Source organism: Bombus fervidus, chromosome 5 (assembly GCF_041682495.2).
Source record: "Bombus fervidus isolate BK054 chromosome 5, iyBomFerv1, whole genome shotgun sequence".
Taxonomy (NCBI): domain Eukaryota; kingdom Metazoa; phylum Arthropoda; class Insecta; order Hymenoptera; family Apidae; genus Bombus; species Bombus fervidus.
The window spans coordinates 12,138,078-12,150,245 of NC_091521.1; the positions used below are offsets into that span (position 1 = coordinate 12,138,078).

The following is a 12,168-nucleotide window of genomic DNA, read 5'->3' on the forward strand; positions in this document are numbered from 1 at the left end:
TTAATTAGCCGCTTAATTTCGAATATGATACTCGGTGACCAAAGTATCAAGCCAGTATAAACTACGGAGTTTGTAGAAGTTTGGAATAACTCCGCGATGCAGAAATGTCATGTGCACCGGGCACTAAACTAGATTAACTGTGATGCGCTGGCAACCAGATTGCAAAATTCGGGTAAACAACAAAATGGAACAGAACAAAAAGTGGGCCAAATTCCATTAGAGGATTTGCAATTAAAGTTTCCATTTTTGATACAATTAAATATATTCTATCTTTTGAGCAGTTTTCTTCTCTCTTCTAACGATTTTACCGTGAAATATGTAATTTTAAGACCGAGCCATGCAAACGTTGTACACATTTTTTACGTGTTAATTTCACTTTTGGCAGGGAGAAGGATTTTCATTGTTTTAAGAAAAATTTTAGCATGAATGTGAATTATGTGAAAAATTAAGTTCGTTGGCAACGATTCTCTCCTATTTTCTTCGAGCATAAAACATTTGCTGATAACAGGGAAACACGAGGGAGTTGAAAGTGACACAAAAAATACAGCAAGGTTAAAAATCCCATCGTGGGAAATTTTGTATATCTGAGCTAAACCAAAGGTTTATCGATACTGATCACTAAACTGTGAATTTTTATGCATGTATGATAAATTTGAAGATAAAAATGCACGCAATATATATAGTATATAAAAATGTATAAAATATCTAAAATGGAATATCGATATGCTCTATAGAAGGGAAGGTAGTATACAGAGACGTATAAAATATCCGGAATGGAGTATCGGTAATTTTATATACTTTTGTATTTTTCTTTCTACCGAGTTAATTTTTCCAACTACCCAAGCTATGTTTTCCAAGTGGTAAAATATTTATTTATCATCTTCATAGGAGTATTAATTATGAATATTTTAAATAACCAAAGAAATACTTAAAACGAAATTGAAAATTAATATGAATAGTCTTTGCACATGCATTTAGTGGTAATCAAATAAATTGCTGCAGAGATACACAAAATCAAAAGAGAAATAAACCGATGAAACTGATCGATTAATTTCGTAGAATGTCTGAAAGCAAAGAGAATCTCGTAATTTCTAGTTGCGCAGGCTGTCAGTGTGCGTTTAATTAATTAGGCTGTTTTATGCCATTTGTTTGTCTTGCTTTCCAGTTTTAGTTTACCCGGCGCTGTTTGAAATTTTCATTCGTTCGAACATACAGAATTTTACGAAGAAGCATGGCCAACTTCCCGACGACTTTGTCCTTTGTTCTTGTAGCTTTTAAAACTTCTTGCAGCATTCTAGTTTCGCGTCTTACAATCAGACCAGGGGAATAAATGAAAGTTGGAGAAAAAGCCAATTCCCGTTATTGTTAACTGATTCTCGATAAAAATAAAGGCTGAACCGAAGTTTAAAAAGAGTATCAGGAAGAAACGAACGTTCGTTTGTTTCCTGATCGTGCTTCGATTTGGCCCAACTCGTTTCTGGTTAAGATTCTTTAATTTTATTCCTGTGGATATCTTTTTTCTGATCTTCTCTTGTTCAAGCTTCCTTTATTTTGCTTATTTTAATAGAAACTCTGAATCAAGACCTTTCCCAGATTTAGTATAATTTATTAATATTAAGATATAATTAATCTGTATTATTATTTTTTATTTAGAAAGAATGTTACCTTTAATCTATGAACAAATTTCTAGAATCGTAGAATTCTTTTTTAAGTTACCACGAAAGATTTAATAAGCTTTGATAAAGGTATGGTACAACTTATTTGTATAAATAAAATTGAAACGACACGTAAGGAGATGGGGCTTTCTTATAATTAGAATCTTAGAATTATAATTTATAAGTTAACTCATGTTCGCCGGTTAATAGATTAGAATAAATTCTTCTTTGGTATTCTCTGCCTCTAATTTATTTTCTAATTAATTATTTCACAATGAAATTGACAATTAAAGTTCCTTCTGCATATAGATAGATTAATTTAGGGGAAAAAAAAAGAATAAAAATTTCGTTTTCTAGTAGAAATTGAAGAAGTTTCTTTGAATATTTCTAATGTGCAAAAGATAGTTTCGATGGCGATTCTAATTTCAATTTCTGTTATTCTTTCGACGTACGTTACGATTTTTCTCTTAATTAGTTATTTAAAGTTTTCAGGTTGATAAGTTGTGAAATCGTTGCAAGGAAAATTTCCTAGTTCGTTTATTCCCTTTTCTTCGTGGAAAAGCTTCAGATCGAAGTTATATCTCCTTCCTTATCACTTATAACAATCTCTCGGGTAATTTTTCGCTGGGAAAGTTAGCTTGCGGGAAAAAATTACAAAACTCTTCAAACTTTCTCACTTTTTCTCACATCATCCTACGTAACACCTATTACCTGTTGCCTAAGGATTCTCCCAACCTTTATATTATAAAGTCTTCTGCTACGAATACATCTTCTTATCGTCTTGTCGACAGAAACTTCACATTCTTTTTACCTAAAAAAGGAAATTAAATTCAGCAATTTCTTTCAAATTGCATTGCATTGCATTTTCATTATACACAATAGTAATTTCTTTCGTACGTTCTATTCTTCATTTCCCAAGATTTATACTGCTACTTTTAACAACTATATTAATTACTGTACAGAAATATAAAACAGACAGTCGACTATGTCCAAGACTATTTTATTTGTCCCAAATTAAACCACTTACTTATCCTATAAACGAAAATAAAAAAGAAAAAGTGAGAGATAAATAATATCTGATATTCCATAACGATAATTATTCTTCAAAAATTACTGTACACCATCGCCACTCGTTTGTCTCGTTTCTCAACTGCGAAACCTTCCAAAATTTGATTTTTCTATTGTATTAAAAAAAAAATTCTTAAAATTAAATCTGCTTCCGAAAAACAAATTTCGAAGCAATGAATCGTTTCTCTTGGTTGTATGAAAAGACGTTGGGAGCTCTTTGCCGACGGATGAGTTGTCCGGAGCCTCGAGTTCGACAGCGGCCGCGGGAGCAGGTGTGTCCATCATCGGCGGCGTTGTCAGTGGGACAACGAACCAGGTCAGCTCCGACAAGGATCAATCGGTGTCCACGTCGTCCGTCGTTACACCAGCGCCGACCCCCAAGTCCAGCCAGCCGGCAAGCACCGCCTCGGCGGCAACGCCGACATCGACACCGCCGACCTCAACCCCGGTACCTGGAGGCCTCGTTGTCGAAAGGAGCCCCTCCGCCGTCAGCGACGCCTCCAAGAGTGGCTCTGACATGGTGGTAAGTCTCTTCCTTTCGTTCTTTTCTCATTTTACTTTCATTTGTCTCGTTTACACTTTATAGCAGCCTATAGTACATACAGGGTGTTTCATAACTTGTGAAACCTATTTCAGGAGTGGACAGAGAACACAAAAGCAATTCCCATTTGACGATGTGGTTCAAAGTTATAGCTAGCCACTTTTGTGTTGCAATAATCCGCGATGGCTGAGTTTCGTTGAAGGTGGTCGAAATGATACCCTCGGATTGCACGTAGGAATGAGCGAGGTTTTGTGAGAAAGAAACGAGAAATAATATAATAACAAAAAAGAATATTTGAACACAAGCCTGTTCTTCTTACACGCATATCGGAGACTGTTTTCCGTTTTTTTTTTTTCGTTTGCATCGCGGCATCGGCATCTGAAATATTCTTTACACCTTTGCCGCGGTTATATTCCATTCCTATATATATGGAAGCTTGCAGTCATCGCGTCAGAGAATTTCGCAATCTTTTAAAAATTCCAGGTGTATGTCGAGTAATAAAGACCGATGGGTAGCCTGTGAAGGTAGACAGGTGTGGATTATTAAAATACGAAAGTGACCATAACTTTGAAAGTGGGCCCCGCACGTTATGAAACACTGTGTATATGTTTACGTATTTTTCAACTTCACAGCTTGGAAGAGGACTGGGCTGACATATTTCTCGTTATTTGCCGTACAGCTCTTAGAGCATAACACATATATTCTCTCTTATATTTAATAGTAAAAATTAAACATATATTTACGTAATGTTAATTATAACTAGGAGGTGCAATCAAATAAAAATTGGACTGAATTTATAAAAATTTGATTAAGGAATCGATCTAAATTTTACTTCCGTACCCCCCAAAATAAACTCTTGCTGTATCGATATGGCTGATCGGATCGACTCTGTCATGCCCCAAATGATTATCAAAAATCATTTCCCTCAATCGCATTAAACGCCTGTTGCGATTCACCTTGTATCTTTTTCACACTGTCGAGACGCTGTCCCTCGAGTTTCAATTTCATTTTTGGAAATAGATAGAAGTCACAAAGGGTCAAATCTAAAAACTAGTTACTCGTACTCACTAGATTTCACCCTCTACGAGTTCTTTCCATTTCCACGAATGAAATTGAAACTCTGTGCTTTAATTTGTCTCGCAAGCGTTCCTCTCCGAAGAACAGACGCTTGTCGCAGATTGGGAAAATGATTTCCAATGGTACGAAAGTCAAATTTAGATTGGACCATTAATGATATTTATAAAATACTCAATAAATAAATTAATAAATATTTATAAAATCAGTTCAGTTTCTTTTTGATAGTATCTTGCATACCTATTACGCTATACTCAACATAATACTATACATATCTAGTACCCTTGACTTACAATTAGTTCGGTAGCTATATCCTTATGCTTTTTTCTCTGAAACTCTTCACCAGCTTACCGCCGCTTCACTTATCCTACCTTCTACCGTATCTTTCTCTTTTAAAATGTAACCTGTAGCAGTCATTTAACGAATGTTTTAAGACGCTTACCTCTGAACTACGTAAAATACATTTTCTTTTTTCCTCTTCCAACCAGCAACGATTTCTCTTCTTCGCACTTTCGCATCTTGCGATTAGCCTCTAACTGCCTGCTATTCCTTCCTTCTTTTTGGTTTGTCCACTATTCTTATGTATTTGTATTATTATTATATTTATATTTTATTCTACTATTATATTTGGCATTTCATATTTTATCACATCGAGCTTCACCTTGCAACTCTTTCCATCAGCCTCTTTCCATCGCAACTTCGGTTATATCGACTTTTTGCTGCTTTACTTTTCAACATATTCACCTATTTTTTAATTACGTTTATTACACGCTTCGTCGTTGGGTTGAGAATCTTCTGACGAATGAAATAGCGCGAAGAAAAATATGATATATGTATTTAGTAGAAGACAGTGAAGAATTAGGACTTTTAAAGCGAGTTAGTAGTTACATAGATAAGAATCTCTTAAATGGAATTTAACATTCCTAGATAGATAATGTCATTTTATGATATAGCAGTGTATAAAATGTTTGCAAAACATTTTTAATAATATAAATAACATTTTCTTGTTATTTTATGTTTTTTAAGGACTATATTTGTTTTATGAATTAATGTACATACGTTATTGTAGGCACAGGCACGATACTCAAGATGTTGGATATTTTCTTTCCTTTTTTTCTTTTTTCTTTTTTTCTTTTCTAGTAGCCAAGCTATGTTCAAAAGTTAATGCATGGAAATTTTTATGAGAGGAAACGTTTTATTTGAATGCGTGTAATACAGTTGTTATAAGCGAAAGTTTTATGAACGAACTCCGAATACATATTACGGACGAAACTTTTTAACGCAATAACCGAGATATCTATAATCGCTTTATAGGAAAATTGGTAAATGGTGAGCAATCAGGTTGCAGGCTAGTTTGTTTTCATGTTGGCAGACCGTTAGTAGTTTTAACTAACTATTCGTGGTGTACAGAGTTTAACTTTGTAATTTTACCATAGACGTTATGCGAATAAGTTAAAATTTATGGTAGAAATGATGCACAGAGAGTACTATAATTTATGGCAAATCTGAAATAAGGAATTCTTGAAAATAGCTTCCTTTTTAATCCTCTGTTCTTCTTCATAAATAAACACAAACGTTGAAATCAACCTTCTTTTAATCACGACTGATTGATAATGAGAATTAGTCACCTATGAAAGTCTTCGTACACTTTACAAAAAGACAATTTTTACCAAATTAAAGGCTTCAAAATTTCACTAGAAAGTTTCGACATTCTACATCAATATACCTAAGAATTATCTCATTATCATTTTAAGATAATCGTTTTAACATATTAAGAAATAAGTATGTTATTATACAAGATGATAACGTACACGCTTTACCAAAATATAAATGGCTGTTCTCTTCTACTCTTAAAGATACGATCCAAAAATAATTTTGCGTCCACAATAAAATCTTTCCTTCAAACAACTAATACTTTCGCACGTAATTCCATCGAAAGATTACAATGGATCACCCTGTGCATATAAAGTTACCATAGATTTCAAGACACACATAGAATTCATGAGATTGGAAATGCAATGGAGGAAGGAGAAATGGCCTTGACCGACCAATACATTTGATCTGCACTTTGGTCCTCGTTTCTGTTGCTATTATCACCATATTCCTGTTATCGATATTCCCAGTAACGTTGCACTCACTACTACCATCGCTCTTCCTGCTTCTACTTCAATCCCTCTGCTATTACTATCACTCTAACCCCAATCGTGTATCAACGAAAGGGTTTATCGCGGTCATGGTATCAGTTAATCCTCGCACTATCACGCCGGAAGATTTAGTCGATCATTAAAGCTCACGAGTAACTCGCAACCGGTTAGGTGAAACGAGCTGTAATGGAGAAAACGACATATCTTCCACATAGACCTTGCACATAGAAGGTCTTATTATTAATACCTTGCGCACGCTTCTAAATTTCTTGAATTCACGTACACGCTAAGGATAACCGGTTGTCTGCTATTAAAGTCGTGCGTTTTAAATACTTGCGCTTTGCGTTGTTTAAACTCTTCTTCCCTATAACTGTTTTATTAATAGACAACCGTGGAAATTTTATTGGATGCCTGTTACGTACCTGGTATGATGGAAAGACAGGATTTTAAACTAGAAGACTATCAAATTTGAAAATGTAGGTTTTAATGTCCTTCTTTCTTGGACGATTAAGAACGTATATTTTGGTAAAATTGATATTGACTTTTAGTAATAGAGCGTAGATTTTTATGCAAATTGATATTTTTATGGACGAAATTAATGAGATGGGACTTAAGTAGAGACTTGTTTTATCTGTTTGAAATTATAACGATCACTTCACTTTTATTGTATTTCTTCTGTGTTATGTGCATTATATGCGCTTCTATTTTACACGAGATAATAGTACGTTGATCGAATTAACCGATACCACGAAGATGATTAATCACGGGACTAATGTCGCGTAGTCAATAAAAAAGATCATTCAGAAAGAACAATCTCGATGTTAGGGATAATGGTACATTGATCGTACTAAAACGACAGTCTATATAAAGTGCCTTGTTCAAAGGCGACTTTTATGAAGCGGGAAAAAATTGAAAATTGAGAAATGAAATCTCGTAGTTAGTGCGAAACAGAGATGAGATATTCTGACAAATTTTTATATTTTTTAAAATATTTACATAAAATTTTCGCGTTAGCTGATGTAAGTGTGTTCCTTTGAAACGACCATTTAGTAGTTTCACATAGAAACACCTTCGTTTAAAAACTGACATCGAGCAAGTGGCAAATATCAGAGAGATAGTCATTGCTAGCGCTCGAATCGAGTTATCCCGAGCGAGATTACGAGGGATAAAGAAAGTTGGTTGCATTTAAAGAATTGGAATAACAAATGCGATGCATGCGTTAGAAACAGAGATTTTCCGCGCAAATAAAAGTTGTAAATTGATCTTGGTTTTTAGGATTTACATGTTTTAAAAAATGATTAACTTTAGTTTTATTTCATTTTGCCAATTCCGGAGATTAAATACTAAACGATGCAGGAAGGGAAAAATTTATTTAATCATTTTAGTTTACGGAGTTTATTGCCTATATTTAATGTGAAATTTACATCCTTCAAAAAGTGAGATAATTTTACATTTCAACCAATTAACTAAAAAAAAAAAAAAAAATGAAAGTAAAAATAGGATATTTATTCTATTACACAGGGTTTGTCATCGTGTTCCATATAAGATTTATATCCTTTGAAAAAAATACCATTTACTATTAAAATTCTGTGATGAAAGCTCACGGTGGCTCGTTATGCAGCAAATTAGTAGAACTTTGTACCTAAGAGCATAGAAGAGTACTTCCTAATTAAGTATTTATTTCTATCGTCTATTTCATCCCTCTACCAAGAGAGTCTCTTAAAGGACTCGAGAATATGAGTAATTTTAACGCTGGAAAAGTGACGCGAAGGCTTAATGACGTAGAAATCCCTGCCGTATGGACGGCAACAAGCGTTATTACAACCAAATTACGATGGATCGATATTTCTTTCTACGCGCGACAGGATTCATTTGTTACGATATCGATGAATTAATGTAAATTACATCGAGATTGCGGGCGGCTCGTTACATCGATTCTCGTTTACCGGAAGCGGTACACCGGTGCACGTAAGTGGGGTGTTCCAGTTAATTGCGTCATTCGGGTTGTTTTTAGAAAAAAAAGCAAAATTACTTCTTCCCCTTATGTTGATAATTTTATGGGATCGATATTTTTGTTTACGGAAAAGATAGACTATAATAGCATTTCTTAATTGAGATATATTTTGCATTGTTTAAGACTTCGATCGATACAAGTTTTCTCAGAGAGTTATGATTTAGATGCACGAAAATAAATATACTAAGAGGATAGAAATCTTTCGCAAGCATATTAATTTCAAATTGAAATACAACTATGTATAACTACGTATACGAACTTCTTAGAAGAAAATGAAAAACTCCAGCAAGTTTCTGTAAATCTCTTCCAACTCTTCTTCCAACTCGGCAGAGATACATGTTTTGTATAAATTTATTTATCGCAAGAATATGACACAAATAATCGTACGTTGCAAGGAAATTCTTAAAAAATAATATCCGTGAAATTATCGTTTTCTGTTTACATTTCAATTTATGGAGTTCGTTAATATGGTGCTTGAGTAGGTCACACGTATACGTATAAAACAGAGTTAGATTTGCATAATCTGTAATAAAATATACGATTTTAAATATGCGCCTGCAATCACTGAAAAGTGTAGCAAAAAAGTATAATGTATGCCATTTTGCGAGAAGATATTCATTTCGAAGAAATCCGAAAGAAATAACTGCGTGGAAATATTTTTCTTCTGCGATATTTTTCCTCGGAAACCATTCAAGTCGTCCGTGAAATATTTTCCAGTATTTTTACCAAACATTCGGTAATTTAATATTCATTCGTGTCATTAAATATAATATACGTATAAAACCCACTAATTTGTTAATTTTGAAAATGTATAAAGGACAAAGGGAATTTTGTATACACACGTTATCTTCTATGATGATATCCTTGTATTCTCAGGACACTAGTGGGCTGTATAGCGACTGAAACAGACGTGCTTTGATTAGCATTGGCAGATATCTGATAATCTCTTAATAGCATTACGATTAAACTGCTTTCGAGTATGTTTATCATGTATCGATATAATCACGTTGTTCTCACGTACCTGGTAACCGAACGACAAACGTTTCCATGAAGCACGGTTAGCTCACTATGGATAAAAGCCATGATTGTTCATGAGGAACCATAACTGTAATCGATTTTCAGTTTCTTCTTATTTTGATCCAGGAAATTATCTAACGAGATCAATAATTATAATATACATTCCTTTGTATCTGTTTATTGCTTAGAATTCCATTGTAAAAAAGATCTGAAACGATCGTTATATCCATCGATCGTGTTAGAACTTTCATAAATTTCCACGATCTTTCTTCTCTAAAAGAAACCAAATTGAGAAGGATGATCACGCTTAACATAAAGTATGCCATAAATCATATTAGCATGAAGAACAATGTCGGTCGTTAAAGTAAGTTTCGCTAATAATGCGAAACTATGAATATTTTTCCTAATAACCATAAACTGAATGTAAACATAGGTAGAAGAAAATAAAGGAATCATCGTAATTTGGAAAAAGCGAGAGATACTACTGCGAGTAGACGCGAGAAATACGATAATGTATATTCCGAAATGATGGAAGACATTCGTCCAGAGCGGCTGCACGTTATTTTGCTACGCTTTTTACCTTCGTATCTCCCTCGAACAGATCTATCTTCCTGGGGAGTCAGTTTCGCAAGAGCCTTCTATTTTCTCCTCTTTCTACCAGCGCTGTTTTTTTTTTTATCTCGCAAACGACATCCCGACCTTCTACCAGTTATGGCGTGAATCAATTAAAACGATTAAAATCGCTTTGGCATGACAAATAAAATATTCAATAATTTGACATTTAATTTATAGGCAGAGATAATGCGATGTAGCTATGAATAAAAACTTCTTTGAATTATGACAGTAGGATTTATTAGTTTGTTATCTTGCATAGTAGTTTGCTCGCTAATAAGATATTTCAATCGATAAGTTATACTAATTGTAGATTATATAGATTTCTTTTTTACAATTTTATAAATTTTCACGAAATTGCATAATCAGATATAACGTGTAATTTGTAAAATTTCATTTGTTTTGTTATCAGCTTGTCTTTGTTATACAAGAGAGTATCTTAGTACTATCATTCGTATTGTCTTGTATAATAACTTATGATCTTTAGCATTTTAGAAATAATATTAGATAGATAGTGAACAAGAATTAACAAAAATATAATCACATTATGCAATCTGTTAAATTTTATTCAGTATACGATTAATTAATTTCTTCATCAATTTTATGTCTGAAATTTATTTCTAACGTAACTGATTGCGTTGTACATTGAGAAAATTGGTAGATAATTTTAAGTAACGAGAAAGTATCGATATCGATGTATCATCGATAGTATAAGGTAACAGAGACTGAATAGAATCCAGTTATTTTTCTTCCAATTTCCTTGATTAGTGGTGTCATTTCTTTCGCGAAGGAAGTTTTATTTATTCACTGGCTGGTTGTTGCCATTTCATACTTGCTAATGAGAGAAATTTGTCGTTGTAAGTGTACTCGGTTTAATAAAACAGCAAAAGTTCTTGCTGTTGCGTAAGTAAGCAGCAGATATAAACTGTTTGTAATTTTTCCTTCCTTCCCTTGCTCTCTCCTTATGTTTCTCTGCATCTATTTTTACGTTTTATTCGTGCTCGTTTATTATATAATGTTTAGCATACCTTGAAGTTAAAATCTATACAGGTAAGTTTATTATTATCGCAATATTCTTACAGTATTAGCAGTATTTTATTTTTATTCGTATCTTTCTTATTCCATGAAAAACAGTCTCTTCGTTACTATTATTTTATTATCATTCATTAAATCGTTATGTGCAATCTAATTTTCACTTAGAATCTTATCGTGCTCTCGAAACTACAGAAATCATCTACATTACCGCTATTATTTATTATCTCTCCACACGAAACGTATTTCTCGGGTTTCATCGACTTCCTCGAAAATACAAAAGAATACATCTCCTCTGTTACAGTTATCCCGTACAAAACATAGTTCCTACTTCAGTTTCCCTACCATTCACTAATACTGAGAGATATTCAATGATAGCAATCAAAAGTAACGATCCACGAACCAGAAAACTTGAATCCGACGTAATAAAAAAATTTTCCAATTGAGATCAACAGATCCAAATGTGCAATATTTCACAAAACAGCCCATTCAAATGAGAAAATCAACGAGAAAGTACTCGTCATGTTTGAAGACTCTTATAACTCCTAGACTAATGATATTTGGACCCATTTATTATTCAGACCTTTTTTGCTCCTTTCGATGTGCACTACATCGACTGGCCAAAATATTTGAACACTTATCATAGAAAACTTTGGCGTCCATATCGTACGTGTTGTTTTTAAACACATTGAAATTTCACGAGCACTGTAACGAAACACGGCTGTCACGATTATGTTAGTCAAATTAAAAACCAAACTGAGTACGCATATAGAAGTTACAAGATGTGTACTGCGAGAATATGTTTCGTTAAAAATTAGTATACCTGCCGTATGAATAGCCACCCGAAGCATATAATAAGTATTAAAAATATGATATCGAGTTATCGAGCTTTCTCGCTGTACTTACTGACAGCAGGTCCTCGTGAAAGATTCCACCCCATTTTCAACCCCGCGGGGGTTAACGATATCCTCGTCGTCAACGGTATCATCCACGCGAACACCGGTTTGGCAA

The 12,168-nt window shown here is 33.8% G+C and overlaps 1 protein-coding gene across 1 annotated transcript in view; it reads left to right on the forward strand.

Moving 5' to 3' along the window:
* Positions 1 to 12,168, forward strand: part of LOC139987265 (multiple PDZ domain protein) — a 165,995-nt gene that overhangs the window by 64,579 nt on the left and 89,248 nt on the right. The window contains exon 7 of the mRNA XM_072003293.1: positions 2,927 to 3,246. Coding sequence (XP_071859394.1) covers positions 2,927 to 3,246 — 320 coding nt within the window. The remainder of the gene's footprint in view (positions 1 to 2,926; positions 3,247 to 12,168) is intronic.